This window comes from Aythya fuligula, chromosome 12, assembly GCF_009819795.1.
Source record: "Aythya fuligula isolate bAytFul2 chromosome 12, bAytFul2.pri, whole genome shotgun sequence".
NCBI classification, from domain to species: Eukaryota; Metazoa; Chordata; class Aves; order Anseriformes; family Anatidae; genus Aythya; species Aythya fuligula.
The window spans coordinates 7212009-7229189 of NC_045570.1; the positions used below are offsets into that span (position 1 = coordinate 7212009).

Here is a 17181-nt window from a genome sequence, read left to right on the forward strand (position 1 = left end):
AAATAATTCAACTTACAATTATATATTTTGTTTTTGCACAGATTATAACCCGTAAATTTCATAAATAAAATTCAGATATGGGTTCTTTTCTTGAATCACTCATGATCAACTACTTCGCAAAAATCCTAATCCAATGTTAGATATAGTCCAAAGAGATTTTATTCAAAATAATAGTAATAGAGACAACCTATTAAAAATGTTTGTTTCTCCATGGACAGCACACAGCTAGCCAGAAGTAAGAAACATTTTTTAAATACAAATTCTGATTATAAACTCATTCACTGAAGTAGCACTGGCAGCTCACATCACAAATCTGATACGGAATATTAATTTATTTGCGCTTTATCTACAAAGTAACCAATATTATCTAAAAGATTTTTTTTAAATGTAAAAAAAATTAATCAAAGGACGCTTTGTAATATTCAGTATTCAGCTTTTAATATATAGCTTTTTAGTATGTATTTAATATTTAGCTTAAGTTTTTTTCAAAAACTGAAAATGAGAATTTCATTGCTTTGCAATAGCAAAAGGTTTATAGCGACCTTCCCAGATTAAAAAAAAAAAAAAAAAAAAAACTCAAAGTATTTTGAAAACCTTGCTAAATTTTCAGTTATTCTTTTATTGTTTGCTTCTAAGTGCGTTGTTGTTTTGTCTGGATTTCTTTTCTGTTCATTTTTTCCTTTTTGAGTAGGAGTACGTTTACATCAGAAATAGGAGAAACTGGAAAAAAAACGGCATTGTATCAAGTGAGAAAAAAATCATTCACACTACAAAGCATGCATTGGCAGTGAAATAACTGATAACTGTTAATGCCAGTTCACTTAATACCTTGGACCACTGAGTCGATTTTCACTGCAGGTGGCAGAAAGCATGAGCCATAAATCCCAGGCTGCCCCAGTATTTTATGAAAATAAAGGCAAAAGGCACACTAGGTACCAAACCATACAACAATAAGTTCTGTGAGAGGAGAGAAGAGCAGAATGAAAGTGCAGACCGATTATTTTAACCTGGACAGCTTTTAGGCAGCAAAAAGACCCTCTGTACTTTAAACACAGGCTCAAACTATCACTGCTACACTGACAGCACTGAGCTCCCACATACCACAGCCAGACACACGCTTCCATCAAAAAACGCAGCTTAGGGCCAAACTACTGACGTGGATGGGGATTTTAAAAACATAAGATGCTCACTCACCATTTTAAGACTAACACATAGCATTTACTTCACTGTGGATTACCACTGTCATTAAAATTTTGCGTTTACTGGATTTTACCCAACAAGTAAAGCGTGTTTCTTTGGCGTTACTCTGCAGATACCATGCACATGCTTACAGTCAGCAACAGCTTTGGCATCTGCAAAAGCTACACAAAGCATAGTTTTACCAAAATAAATAAAATTCCATATTGTTGATAATATATTAGTTCCTCTAAAACACTTCAGAGTTTTGGTTGTGCTCTGCATGAAAGAAACAGCCAAAGCTTACCCAGACAACCCAGACTACAGTTTGTCTGTAGCAGAGTAAAGAATTAGATGTAGAGCTAAGCAGAGATCTTTGATTTCTCCCTAAATAAACATCCATGAAGTTACTATCAGACTTTCACTGTACTTTGCAGTACTACATTAGGGAACAGCTTTACCAAACAAGTTGACTTATACTACACAACTCAGAGGATTTAGCAATTTAATAATAATAACCCTGTTTCAGAAAATGCAATGATTTTACTCCTCAGTAAAGATACGCTGATAGCTTCATAACAGTGTAATCCTTTGTGGATATTAACACCAACATGAAGTACTTACCCTTCAGCAGTAACTCTTTGCCATTTGCAGTTATTTGGTTTACCATTATTCTTCCTTCTGCTCTTAGCACACGCTCTAGTAAACGCCTTCTCTGTGAAGTCCTAAGGATCAGACAAGTTTAATATCGTATTCCCAAAAGAACTTTTCCTACCTCTGACAAACTGACTGCTGGCTGCAGTGCTCTGTGGGACTGATCTCTTTCAGGAAGCAAGAGGGCTTCTTAGAGAAAGCTAAGCCAACATTGATATACTCCTGGCATTATAATCCTTTCAACACTGAGAAAATATACAAATGTCAAGTTCTCACTGAAAATGCTGTTCATGAAATCCGAATCCAGCCACATCTAAGAGGCACTTTGCCAGCTGTTTGCACACTTACTCAGAAAAGCGTTTGCCACAGATCTGCTGCTTGCTGAGTGCGGAATCAGACAGCATTTTAAAGCTGCTAATGCCGTGAAGAGTATTGCTCTGTGACGTTTGCCCTCCAGGCACTTCAAGTGAAAACAGTGATGTATTTCTTTCCATCTTCAATAATTTTTTACTATGATTACCCATTAGTGGATGAATCATATGGAAGATCACATACACATACACACAGCATCTGTATGATGAAATGGAGGTTTATATAAGATACAGAGGCAGATACTAACTTAATGATTCTAAGTAGTTCATAATTACCAGAACGCTATACATTCTGCTTGTTTAGAAGGAGGTCCTTAAACCACACATACCACACTGAAACTATCTACATTACCCAGTAGCTGTAACCACCAAGAACGCCTCGGCGATTAAAAATGCCAAGTCACTTTTGAGAAATGGATTTAGGAACTCACGTTGCTTAAGAGCTTTCATCATATAAAACTCTTCATCGCCAGCTGAAAAAACACTATAAAAACAACCTTTGTACTTCACTGTAATCCACTTCAGAGGTTCTTTCATGTGGAACAACTCCAAATCGTTTCTCACGACTATCCTCCCTGAAACTCAGTCCCCTCGCATGCATGAAGGCATCTCAGATAAGACACGCCCTGTGTCAAAACATAGGAAGAATGTTTTTCTGCAGGGAAAATGCTAAAATACATTCTGAATTTCTCTGAAAGGCACCAAGCTACGTCTACGAGTCTGGCATACAGCTTCTATGGGATATTCAATTCACTTTTCTCTCTGATATCAAAAAATGGAAATGGTTTCCAGCCCTGTACCCATTCCGCTAAGCGTGTCTGTGCAGTAAGAAAGATGAACATACATTAGAAAGAAAGCACACCAAGAATAAAAGCCAACTGCACAAGCCACTAAGTGAGAACAAGCAGCTGGGAACAGTGACCATTAAGTCAGTATTGTCACCAGCTCACAAAATGTCCTACAGAGAGCAAGTAGAACTGGAGGAGATGGAAGCAAGAGTGCTAAATATCTCCAGACATACAGAAAGTAACTGAAAAAAGGTTTCAATTAAAGGTTTAAATTACTTTGAGAATTTCAATGTGTGTATACATTACACATTACATACTACACAATGTAACAGACATTTACTATCCATTCCTGGAAGACAATGAGAAGATATCTATTTTATCTGTCAGTTTACTGTGAACCCCTGAATGCTTTATTTGTTGTCAGATAACTCATACAGAAAGTGGAAACTATTAGATTTTTCTTGCATTTGAGTAGGACTTTGTTCCATGTGAAAACAGAGCATGCAAGAGACTTTTTTTTTTTTTTAAACTAAGGGAAAGAAAAAAAGGAGAAAGACAAAAAAGATGTACGCATGTATATGCTCCAAGGATGAAGAGTCGATCTTTCAGCGTGAAGGGCTGCAAATGTCCAAAACTCACTTGCAACCATGGTCACATTACTTAAAGAACTCTGAAAACATCAAATTCAGCCTGAGACTTTCTAAACAAAGGAAGTCACTCCATCCCAAACAAAATTTTTGGGGGTGGAGAGCACTCTGGCATTGCACATACGATAACACATAGGATAAATAACAAACTGCAGTTGTTCAAACACACAATTATGAACAGCTCACAGGTCTTCCAAAATAGCACAACATACTGCACACTGTGTAACGCAGCACAGAGCAACACAAAGCCAAATACCTGGAAAAGCCACAGTGGCTTTTATTATCATTTTACAGGAAGTCTATCAGTTTGCAAAAGCATCAGAGCAAAATAAGAACAGCATGTAGCTCACCGAAATTCTTCGTGTGGCAACAGGTAACATGGGATCACTTCGCTTCTGCTCCACTGGTCAGGAATTAAATAAAGCACAAGCAACAGAAGGTAAGTCAGAAGAAACTCACGGACATCTAACAGTGAGCTAACCCTACCTGCCAAACATGTGCTTCCACCACAAAAGATACTGTGTCTTCAAAAGGGCAAGGGCAAAGCACCACCATTAAAATTATTATCTGCGTGTTGCCTTCAGTTACAGCGTTAAAGCTCCCTGCATGTACACTGAAGGGCACTGTACAAAAAGGCAGATAATCATCCCGCCGTCTGGTTAGACAGCATTGGGATGTAGCAAATAAAGCTCAGCTAGACTTCCTGACACGTCCAGCTGCAATGCCCCTGAAACTAATCCATGACATCGCCCCTACATTCTCTGGGACATATAGCCACATCAAAAGTAAATGGTTTGTTTCTGCTGGGGCAATATAACTTGGATTTAAGTTACATTCATGCAGGAATTGAATTTGGCTAAGGTTGGCAAGGTTTTGCTGATGATGCTCTAGAAACAGCTCTGCTCTGGAGATCATGTCCCAGTACAGAGTAAAGAATACAAATTATGAATGTAGGGAAAGGAAGGGATCCTGGAGGGAGGTGATAGAATACCCTAAACCAGTTTTGGTGCTGAACACTTCATATCATAAGACAACAGACTGAACAGTGATAACTGGAACAGGAAAAAAAAAGCAGAAAATGTTTGTGAACAGTAAGTTCTGAAATGAGACTTGCAAATCGGTTAGGGAACCCCTACTTTATGTCCTATGCATCAAGTTTGAAAACAAATATATACTATGGCAACAGCAGTGAAAGGGAAGTCAGATATATTACTTAAAGGTGGATCAGGACTGCAAAACTCCTGAATAAAAAGGTAGAAAGCAGAAGAGAAACAGTAATGTGCTATTCTCCATCAGAGAGGGTGCAGCAGCTACACTGTCACCTTGAATTACTCCAAGTCCCAACCCAGACCTGACTTCCTCCATGAAAATCCAGAGGTGGACTTTGCACACAGTGATTAAGCTCAGGGCTGATCAGCCTGCAAGCACAGACAGAGTCATGACACAAGGTAGCACTGCTATAGATAATTCTATGAAAAGCAATTGTACTCCAGGGCATAAGATTTGTGTTTTACTGCCACAATCAGCAATTTAAAGTATGCAAGAGCAAGCCTTAACAAGTTTCCTTAGGAGTTACCCTAACTCAGCAGATGGGCAGCTTCTAATGGCACACCAGAAGAGTGCTTTTTTCCCTTTGACACGGAAGTGAAAGGCAAACATTCACCCTGTTGCCTTACCGTAAGGAGATAACTGTGAAGACTAGATGCTGTTCTAAACTCTTCAAACAAAAAATTGCTAGATACTGGAAAAGGAAAAATGAAGGATAGCAAATAAGCTGTAGAAAACAAACACAGTTTAATTCAGGCGTAATTAGCTTGAACCTGTACGTAGTACTGCATGCCTCTGTCCGAAACAGCCTGCGTCATCCCTCCTCTCCCAGGATCTTGTTATACAATCTCTGCTGCAGTTCCCTGTAAGCCAGCTTCCAACATCAGCTTGCAGCTTTGATTCTAATTTTCTAAGCGATCAATGGATTGCATCCTAGTTATATGACAGACCACATGGCAGTCAATGAGAGTTCGGCTACTAGGAGAACACAGGTCACTCGGGAGGCAAATTAAGGGTTCTGGATTCAAGTGGATAGACCCACGGGGCACATTTCCAGGTGACATCAGGCAAAGCCAGAACCTGAGTAGCTCTGGAAATGCTGTTATGGCATGCCCTAAGCAGACCAGCTTCTTGCCATTGTACTCTGACCACCAGGACAAAGCTGGGATGATGTCTGTCCTCTCGCTAGCACCGGCATCTTCTCCCTCACCTCTCCCCCCAGCTGCCCTGCACAGCCTGGCACTGGCCTTGCACCATCTGCTTAGCAAAATGCCATTTCACTTACATCTCCAACAAGTCTTAGGCTGCCTCCCATGAGCAAAGACAGCTAACTTGGCAGTTTTGCCAACCGATCAACCTTCCCTGTTCATCCATAAGCTAATGAACGGAGCCAAAGCTCTTTTTGGTCAATTAGTGCTTTATCCTGCACATCTAACCCCACCTCTCTGTTCTACAGAGCAGAACGAAGATCAAAAGATGATTCAAAATATTCCACCAAGTACCTTTAATAGCAGCAAATATTTCAGCAAATATTGGAGGGGGGGGGGAGAATTCCTAGCGCTGTCCTAACCCACACCTCTGTTGCTCAGACATGAATTAAGACTGCTAAGGAAAAAAAAAAAAAAAAAAAGGTTTATTTTTTCCAGGCCAAACCTAATACCTACCACAAAAAAAAACCTACCCCTTTAACTCACGAACTTCTTTTTATGGCCCAAAAGAGACAGTTTGAAAGGGCCACTCAGGACAAAGAGGCAGTTTGCAGCCAACAGAACAACCTCTGGATAGGTGTGCACTGGATGACAGAAGAGAGGGGACCCGTGCCACATAACAGCATGTAAGATGTTATCACATCCAAAACCCTGAAGAGAAGCTAACCACACATGGATTATAAGATCTGTATTTTTCCTGTTCATGTAGCTATTTTATATTTAAAGACAACATATTTAATGTATCTCAAATATTTGATATTGCTGGTGTTTTTGGTGTACGGTGTTGTTATTTTACATGCATCAAAAGAAGGTTTTGTCGTCTTTGCACTGACTACAGCAGCCAGCGGGAAAGATGCAGTTCTCCATGTGTGACAAAAATCCAAGTATACTGAAAGAAGTCATCCAAAGCAGCTCAGCTGAATGAACAAAAGATAGTACTACTCACCACTAAGGGACCACTTGGCATCACTTAAACAGGTGCCTATTGAAAGCAAATAAGCAGGAAAAGGGATTTACAAAATCAAACAGCAAAAATACTGAAACTTTCTTAACTGTGAAAATGCAAATCAGCTCAGTACAGCACGACATCCAAAATTTCTGATTCAAAGGTTACTGAAGACAACACAAACATTCCTAAAATGTAATTCCAGTAGGCTTCAGATCATGTCTTAAAATGGTGCCTTTTTTTTTTTTTTTTTTTAAGTTATCTGTAGCTCATATAACAAAGTATTTCCAAAAACAAATGAAAAAAAACTTTAACCAATGGGTTAAAGATACAAAACCCTTGATCAAGTAAGTCTTGCACCAGTGGATTGGTAATAGCAATTTTGCTGAAATACAAAATCAGTCTGCATATTAAGTTATTTCTTACATTGTAGTCAAGAGCAGATGTAAATTTTTAACCTGGTCTTGGAACGGAAAAACTCACCAAATGCAGCTTTGCTCTCTCTGTGGCACTGTGTGTCCCCATTCTCTTACATGCACTTAAAAAGAAAGCACTGATCACCAAGAGTGATTTTCTTCCAAGTTTTTGTTCTTCTACTACAGTGAATGGCACTTAGTGTGTTTGGCTACATTTCCTCCTCAATGAAGCTGCAAAGTTACTTAGTCACCATTCCACATGTAACTTTAGAGCAAAAGTCAAATTTAAACTTTACAGTTAAGAGCATGCAGAAACGTATTCTTTCATTTTGCTGTAGCTGAGGACTGGGGGAGAAAGGAAGAGTCACTATTTTCTTTAAGGAAGTGAAATGCTGCAGAAATTTGCAAGGGCAAATGGAATAAACAACACAAATCAGTTTTACTTGTGAGAGAGACAGGTACCACAAATACAATGGAGGAAACCCAAAACCTGATCTGAATTCCATTAGGAGAGTGCAGAAATTGAATAAAAGACAGAGCTCCAGCACACTGAAAAAAAAGGTTAGAAAAAGAGCTTCATTGAGACTTAGTTTGAAGCTCAGCAAGTCAAAAGGAGCAAGCATTTGCAGGTAAAGATAGAAAATCCCCGTCTTTTCATGTACAGCTGCTTAGCCTTCTGATACAGGTGTTCTCCTAAGCACAAAAATGTCAGCAGCTACAAAAGATGGTTGGTGGCTATTTTTTTTTTTTTCCTATCTTCTCTTACTTTTTGCGACCTACAGACCCACACACAGCTACAGGAGTTGCCTTCAGCTTACTTAGACACAGCCTTCACTGAGCTTTTCCAAATAACTCAAATACCAGAGAACCCACAAAAAGGGCTATGTTTTTCTATATTTAGTTAAAGTCTCCTGGCAGCCGGCAGCTAGCACCAAGGTCCCTTTAGTGCCGGACAGCTGCTGCCTCACCAGCTCTGTCTTAATCACGGCACTAGTTGGAGGTATGAGAGACACGCTTAGCAAAATTAAAAGTTCATGGAGTAATGTGAATCTTTTCTTTCCCTGGCAAGCATTTTTTATGGATGAGTTAAACCTGACAAGACCACACGCTACTAAAAAAGATCAAGAAACTTGTGGTATCCACCTGGAACTCCATGAAAACAAGTCACACCAGATTTCACAGCAAATCTCAGAGAAATGGTTTTGCTTTCAGGTTGCAATCCCTTTCCCCCACCCAAGTGTTATACACAGCTAATCATCTCACAAAGCATTTCTCCACTTTCATTTTTCACATTCCACATGCTTATCTTTTCTTATCTGAAGCAACAGTCCACTTATCTATGCACCTGTATACTGAAAAAGCACGCTGGAGTTTGGCACTGCTATCTGTGTTGTGCTAATTGCCAATTGCACAAGCTGAAAAAAATACTGGGCTTCACAAGGATAACTGCTGCTAAGACCCCTTTCAGGATCCATGTTTCCAATGATAACAATTGCTGTGTATCCTAATTATGTTTATAGTAGAGGGTAATAACTCAGGTCAAAGTATCTCAAAACCACTTTTAAATAAAAAGAACAAATACCAACATATTCAGCACTCATGGGAGACCTTTAAAATCTCCAAATTCACACAGAGAAAGAAAAATGTGATGCAAAGCTTGGCAGAACAGGAGAAAAGAAACAAAACCACCTTTCCTCATCAAAATACAATTAGATTGAATAAGATACAGAGAAATCTGTATCATTTTCATCAGACAATAGTGAACAAATCACCAGAGAAGACAGATGACTGACATTGGTGTATTTCTCTTCTCAAGTGACTTTTCTCCCAAACTGTTACGAGTTTCTGCCTTGACTCCTCCCCAGGTCCCCTCTTGCATGACTTCTTTCTACAGTTTAGAGGCAACAGAAATAACGCTGAAGATGCACGTGTTACAGAGGTTATGCAAAAATACACTGTTATGTCTACTGTAACAGCATCGTTTACCCACAGTGCTACTAGCACAAGTCCTGGTTTGAACTTAAGAGAACCTAAAATATATTTGGACACATATTTTTATCACTGCTGTTTAGCAGCAATATCTAATTTGTTATTGACTAATTTTATCTTGTCTCTGGACTTTGCCAAAACATTTATGTATAAGAATTAAGAGCTTTGCAGAGGGATTTTTGAATGATTTATGCATCTCCATTAAAGGTATCTTTAGATATACTTTATGCAAGCTTCAATTCAACTCTTGCAAACAACTTAAAACCTTCACTATTCAGTTACCACATATTAAAAAGCAGTGACGTGGGAAGAAGTAAAAATTCACTGCTTTCACAGCAGAACCTCCTTCATCCATCTACTCCGGTTCCAAACCAGCCTGTTAAAACTGGCCAGCATAACCTGCTGCTGCACAAGGATGCTGTACGTAACGATGCAGACTGTAAGCATGAGGAAAAGGTCTCAAGTCTAGTTAGAAAACCGTGGGCTGAAAGAAAGCCATGTGATAATTGGAACATAAGCAGAGCAATTCATTGGCAAAACCCAAGGGTGGCAGCTGACCAAGGTTGGTTAGTGACACCAAGCTGATTAGTGTCTCATTTCCACAAACAAAAGTCACAGGAGGATAAATAACTTCCCTTGGGCCACATGACGCTGTTGTACTTTGGTTAACATGGTGCGCAACCACTGTAAAGCTGAGATTCCTGTTAAAGCAAAGCTTAGTTGTTTTTTGTAGGGTTTTTAACCACTATTCAGTCCCCCCTTCCCTTTTCTTACTCTGTGTACCCAAGCTAACACGCTTGCGTTGTTTCAAAGACTGAAGAGATGCCAAATTCACATTTCTCATCCCTGTCAAACCATAAAGCAGGATTCACATGTTTGTCATAGGATCACAGGATAATTCTTTGTGCTTCTTTTTCTAAATGGAAGATGTCAAATTCTATTACAAGCACTAACTGTAGGAAGGACCTGCTTAGAAGAAAAATGCTGGTTTTACTCACAAGCCAGCAGTGAAGCTATCTGGGAAGGGTGAATTGTTATGCACTGACCAATATTGTCTTATGCAAGGGGTTGATGAGAAATTCTTATTGCAGAATGGCTTCACCTCTGTGTTGCTTAGGTGACACCACATCACTTAATATCCCAAATAATGCAGAACTCAGAGAAAAAGCATTCACAAACAAGACCATGAAAAACGTTAGAGTAAGAAGGTCAGAGGGAAATGAGAATCCATCAGAATTGTAAGCTTACAACATTGTGCAAGGAGTATCTGAACAACAGATCAGCTACTTTGCGTCTAGAGACCAGCTATAAGCAGTTATATTACCGTGATAAATCACAGGCTTGAAGGGCCATATCATTACTCAGTCACTTTAACCCATCCCCAATCAACTGAGCAACCCAAACAAGTCTTTAAATGTCTTGAAATAATGTTCTGAGTAGCAAGCCACTTAAAGATTTCCCTGAAGAAAATTCAGCAGTCCCTTATACTGGCTGTGGCACTACTTGACTGCAGATAAAGCCTGGACAATTGGCGTTGTTCGGGCAGCTCTGCGTGCATTCTTGCAGTGCCAACGTGAATCATGTGCACTTTGATGGGGCCACAACCCAGAACTGACAACCTGCATTTAAGTCAAACAAACTTTACCTTATCTAAAATCAGAGAGATCACCAACATCAACCGGTCCCACCGTGAGTCCCTCAATCTGCTGCCACAGAAAGCTCTGGAAGGTCCCCCTCTTTGCTCCACAATGCAGGTGCTAAGCAGCTGTAAGATATTTGGCCTCCAACAGGAGCTTCCCATCCCTACCAGGTCCTATTTTCGACTCTTCCCCCGGTAGGCGAGGCTCCTGCTCTCTACATAGGATACGGAAGGAAGCACCAAGAATAACACGGGGTGGGGGGGAGTTTAGATTCCCCTCTGCAGAGCCATAAACCCAGGAAGCCTAGGAGGAGATCGACAAGGCAGTGGGGAAGAACACTCTTGTCAGTACAGGTAGGTACGAAACGTATCTGTATACGCATACCCTGAGGATATGAAACAACACTTAATTACTGTGAAAGTAAATTAAAAAATAGAAGACAGTTATAGTTCAAACAGAAACAGGATTTAACTACCGTACATTAATGGAGATGTTACCAGATATTTATCGGTTTTAAAATAAAGAGACTGAGCTAACTTCCAGCAGCGTGGCTCTGTGTGCTGCAGAGACCAGAGCTTGCCAAGTACCAGCAGACTGGGACAGGGAGCTGAACATCTTTCAGTGCGCTGCTTGCCCACACCCTACAGGCACTCTGATAGCCAGACAACAGGCAGCTTGAGCTGACCTTCCTTTATCCCCCACGGCAGCAGCTTCCACAGGTCCCTCTTACCAGCCAAAACTAATGAGCAGAGAAACAACCTGTTCAGATGGGTAAAAATCATCTATTATTGTCATACACATTAACTATATGTCAAGTAACCCGGACTTCAAGTACACCTGTTTATAAAGTGAAGTCAAGGCCCTACACAGCCTTTAGGGCTAGCATCTCAACTTGTCTGTGAAAACTGACAAGTCAGGAAGGACACTTGCCTTCCACGAGCCCAAAACGTGCATGCTAGAAAAAAAGCAAACATAACAGACATTAGATCTATATGAAATCTAAAATTCATTTGAGAACTATGGGGAAAAAAAAAAAAAAAGAGACAAGGTATATATTGGAGATTGGATAACAAATTCACAGAGAACCAAAGAGAATGCCAAGCCAGAAACTGGATATTGATCTCATGACATCTGAGTATCACTCAGCAAAACAACCCTTTTCTCCTCCTTGAGCGCAGGCCTGAATAGCGCAGGCTCCCTTTAGGGATTATCGTGCATCCCATAACATTTGCATTATGAAAGGTTTGACTGCACAGGCAAGGAGGAGCAGGCCAGGTGTTTACTGATTTTTCTTTTGTTGCCTAGAATCCTGCGTGATTCACAGAGGGCAAGTCAGATTCACGTGCTGAGCCCATGGGAAGATCCTCCTCGCAAAGGCTACAAGACTAAACATAACTAAAGCAGAGAAAACATTACAGACACCACAAAGAGCTGAAATAACCTTTTAGAAGAACCGCCCCGCTCTCCACATCTAAGTGTTCTTCCTTTGCTGGCTGGAAACACTCGCTGCACTGACAGTAAAAAACACCACGGCAGGCTGAGCGCTGCCACCAGTTACCCAGATAACCAAACAGGCTGCGCACCGCCCCAGATCCCTTTCCTAGACACGGCTCCCTTCTGCAAGCGGAATGCACGAACCGCTAACAAAAAGCTCTGCCCCGCCACCACACACTTGCTGTAGCATCCAGGGCCCGGTGTCAGCCCTCGCTGGCCAGGAGCCTCCCTCGGGGTGCAAGCAGCAGGAGAAGCGGTGCCCTCGCCGCGTTCCCCATCCCTGCTCTCCCCGGGACCGCAGCTATCGGCGCCTATCTCCCCGCACCCTCATCGCCTGCGGGAGGCCCGATAACGGCGGCGCCCCGGGCTAGCGAGGGGGAGCCCCCGGGGTGGATCCCGAGGGTGGATCTCCCCGGGGAGGATCTCCGGGGAGGATCCCCGCGGCCGGCGGTGCCGGAGCAGCCGGGGGCCGCCTTTGTGTGCCGCGGCGAGGCGGAGCCGGGCGGGGGAACCGCGCTCGCCCCTCCGGGGACCGGCAGCGGCCCCGGCAGCCGCAGCCCGGCCCTGGCCGCTCACCGTCGGAGCTGACGGTGTCGTAGGAGTCCGCGGCGGCTGGGGCGGCGGCCGGCTCTCGGTAGTCCACCCAGCTGAGCCCCTCCACGCTGTCGTAGTCGGCGCGGTGCTTGTCCTCCACCGGCACCACGGTGAAGTGCGGCATGGCTGCCGGGGCTCCCCGCGGCACGGCGGCCAGGCAGGCGGGACGCGGCGCGGAGCCGGCGGCGCATTCCTGCCCCGTGCGGTCACTTCCTCTCAGGAAACCGCGCTCCTCAACTCCACCCATTCCCCTCCGAAGCGCCGGGGCGGCGAGGAGAAGCGAGGCGAGGAGAGGCGAAGCGAAGCGAGGCGGAGCGGCGGCCGCCGCCCCCGGGGCCGGCGGGAGGGCCGGGGCCGCCCCGCAGCGAGGGCTGGGCGCGGAGGAGGGGCCGGGGGCGGCGCGGAGGAGGAAGAGGAGGAGGAGGAGGAGGAAGAAGAAGAAGAAGGGGGTGTCCTGATAGGAGCCGGGCCCTGAGGGCGGCGGGGCGCGGTGTGGGCTCGGCACCGGGGGGGTTTCACCGCCCCCCCCCCCCCCCCCGCCTGGCCGCCATTTGCTGGGCGGGAGCCATGAGGGGAGGGCGGCGGCGGCCGGCCCGGGGGGCGGCTGGGGTGGAAGCCCCGGTCCTCAACCCATCGGCAGCGGCTTAATTAAAGGCATCGACTTAATTAGAAGCACATCGAGAGCCTCTACAGGAGCTGTCGCCAGGCACGGATGCGGCAGCTGTCCCTGTCCCCGCTTCCTGTGCTGGGGGTGGCCGCGGGGTGGTTCCTGGGCTTGCCCCTCTCCGCCTCGCTCCCTGCTCTGGCTGTGAAGCGCTCGGAAATAACGAGGCAAGCCCGAGGGAGACGGGAAGCATGACTGCACAAAAGGGGCTGGAGGGGCTGAGCAGCCAAATACTCCCCTTGGGAGAGCTGAACGCCAGCTAGACCCAGCGTATTTCCAGCCACATGCAAAGCAGACAGTTGCTAAGGCAGCAGACTGCCGGGGCAGATGAAGTGTGGCCCCGCTGCTGAAACAGGGCCTGGGAGCCAGGGCTGCCCCATTGTTATGTCCCACTCTTGGGGGCAGTGGGGTCTGCCAGCCCCCCGGCAGCCCTGCCGGACGCCTGGGTGGCGGCAGGGGCTGTAAAGCCCTGGGCACGCCTGCCCCTCAACCCCTCGTCCCTCAGGGAGCAAAATTCAATTTGGCCTTCACATTTGAAAGAGCACTGGCGCCAGGGCTAGGTATCTTGGCCTTCGTTTCGCATAGGGCAGCCTTCACGTGGCGTTTAAAGATGAATTAATAGTTGATAATGCTATTTATTGTCTGCATTTGAGAGCTAGCCTTGAAAGTAAAAGGATCCTTTCTTAATGCGTTATGTAATCACCGGAGGAAAAAAGCTCTAGAGAACAGTTCATGCATTTTTCTCTGGGCTATCAACTCAAACTAATTCTGTAGATTTTTGATTAGCAATAAGCCTTATTCAAGAAATCTGTGTACAGTGACAAGTCAGTCCAGTGCTGATGGAAGTTTTGTTCTCAAAATGTATGGGAGTCTCTGGGAGGATATAATCCCTAGAGCAGAGGAAGAGGATAAGACTATTTCAGAATTTCCTGTACTCAAAAGAACCTTATCTCTAGCTTTTGGAATTTGTCCTGCCTTTTTCACAAAGCAACCCCCAGGTCACCTGGGGAAAGAAAAATGTGTAATGAGCAAGAGAGAAACAACCAAGAGAGAAAGTGCCTTGTTCACGATTAATAGGTCTACTCTCAATTAGGTGGGGTTTGAAATAAACAAGGAGGATCCGTGCTGTGGAGTGGCTGCTGCCAAGAGGTTACAGGTCTCTCAGTTTACTTAGACCACCTCTGGGGAAAGCCAGAACAATTACACCTCCTAGCATTGATCAGACAGGTGGAAAGACTTCTAAGACTTCTGTGTTTTTTCATATAACCTACATTTTACTGGTGTCTTTTTGCTCAGTTAAGAAAGACAACGATGTATCTTCATTTAACTATGTATATCAGTAAAAGCCCTGATAGTTTTGGGGGAGAAACAAAACATTTTCTTCTATTCAAAACTCATGATTATCTCTATGATCAAGGGTGAGATTCTTTTTTTCCAGTAGCCCTAAAATTAGTACATCTGTGAATATGATCACACTGAGGTCTGTGAGGTTTACTAGCAATTTCTGTGGGTAGGCAAGGTAGACCAATTTTGAGATTTTAGAAAGCATTTCTGTTGATGTTAGAAGCATTACCACTGACAGGCTGGAAACACACTGGTGTGCCACTTAGTCCACTGTCTTATTTCCAGCAATACTTTTTCTCTCACAGGAATGCAGAACAATTGACCAAATAGTAACATTTTCTGTTTAACACCCTGAGGCTGATTTATGTCTCATTAGTGTTTGTAAGTACAATATAATAATCTAGAGTCCACCAAGAAAACAGGTGGAAAAATTATTACTTGATAGGGAACAGAGAAATTTATATAGATAAGCAAGATGAGAACTTACCATTAAGCAACTTAGTTCATGCTGAGTCTTCTGTCTTCTTTCCTGTTTTCGACTTTCTAAAGCTTTTGAGTGAAAGGCTCTGGTCTTAGTAAACTGCTCTAGAAAAAGGAGACAGGGATTATAAGAAGCTTGCCTGAAGAGTTAAGGTTTTTGCAGTCATGTTTATTCAGGAGGAAGAATTAAACTGGGCACTTCTCATCTTGCATGTGAAAGCAGGTTTGGCAAGGAGCTGTCTGTCTTTGGGTACCAAAATGCATTCTGGCCACTACAGATTAGTTTAGTATCATGAAATCAATAGAATTGTACCCCATGAGGAAAAAAAAAATCAAGCTTCTCCACATATACTGGCAACTCCCCTCTCTGGAATGGAAAATGTATCCAAATGTCTTAGGAGAGAATTTGGCCCTAGGAAACTATTCAACTTTATTGAAGCAAAATATTTCTTTTGTCTAAAGACAATGACTCTTCTGGCTTGTAGATGGTCCATATTTAAAGATGAGAAGTTATCTGTCCATATCAACTTTGGTTTTTAGTATTTGGGTTGCAAGATAAAAATTTCAAGTTGGATAATCGACTTTTTTTTTTTTCTGAGTATGAATACTGATTGTTACTTCTAAATAGTATGAGTAGCCATCAAAAGCTTAAGAGCCCTCTGATGCAAACATGAACTGGAATGAAACAAGGTAATCTAGAATTCTACAGCGTTTACATGAGACAATGTTGTTATCTTCCATTAAATAACGGATTAAAATTACCTGCTTGCAACAAAGCTAAATAGAATTTGGGATTACAGTTTTGGGTACACACTGGTCAGTGAAAACAAACCAAAAAAAGAGCAGAGAGAATAATATTAATTTCCCTTCTCTCAATGAAACAGAAAAATTGCTCTGCTGAAAAACAGTCTGGTGGTTTCACTGGGAAAAATGTTGAGACCGGCACAGCAGAATCAAGTCTCATTAGGTAAGAAAAGGCCTGAATTTTGGTACTCTAGTTAACAGCATCAGTGAAGTCAGCAGCCTTAAGATCAGCAACTCCATGATCATTTCCTCTGTGACAAACCATCAAGAACTGCTTTTTGAAATGATTATCTACAAATTATATAAGCAGAGACACTATATAGTTCCTGTTTACTAAGTCACTGTGTAATCATGAACTACTTCAAGAAAGTATAAGCTTCCAGCTGAAAGGTCACTATGCTTTCACAATAAAAACTGTTATTCAACTCAGAAAAAAGCTGTATGAGAAACTCTGAGTCTTCTGGAAGGGTAGTTTAGTAAACTGCTGAAGACCCTGCTATAAATCCTCAGGGCTGGCAAGCAAGATACCTTGAACACCTTTTATTACAGGTGATACCACTCAAGTATTAAAGAAAAAGGAAAAAAAAAAAAAAAGGCAGTCAGCTTGGCCTTTACGGCCCAGCATGAGATAGTGGCTGCACACCATGCTGGCAGTTGACTTACAAGTTTTTTATCCAGTCCCTGCCAGACGACAATTCACAGGTTCTGGTGTGGTGCTCCTATAGTCATCCTAGGAGAAAATGAACACAGAATTAATATCAGCTGAAAATATTACAGTACCAAATAGTCTGACTTATTCCTCACAAGGGGATGTAGTACATGCATTGGAAGGCCCTTATAAATGAGCTCCAGAGTATTGGTAGCTTACAGACTTTGAATATGTGATGTTAACTTCAATTAAACAACAAAACTTAACACT

General features: G+C 42.8%; 1 protein-coding gene across 5 annotated transcripts in view; it reads right to left on the bottom strand.

Moving 5' to 3' along the window:
• SLC12A4 (solute carrier family 12 member 4) overlaps positions 1-13244 on the bottom strand; it is a 49817-nt gene extending 36573 nt beyond the window's left edge. For 4 of the 5 annotated variants that reach the window (XM_032195369.1, XM_032195368.1, XM_032195367.1 and 1 more), the window contains exon 1: positions 12953-13244. In XM_032195369.1, coding sequence (XP_032051260.1) covers positions 12953-13217 — 265 coding nt within the window. In that variant the 5' untranslated portion in view covers positions 13218-13244. Of the gene's footprint in view, positions 1-1800; positions 1862-12952 lie in introns of those variants that run through there. The other variant, XM_032195370.1, reaches the window with a different exon arrangement.
• Positions 13245-17181: the final 3937 nt, after the last annotated feature.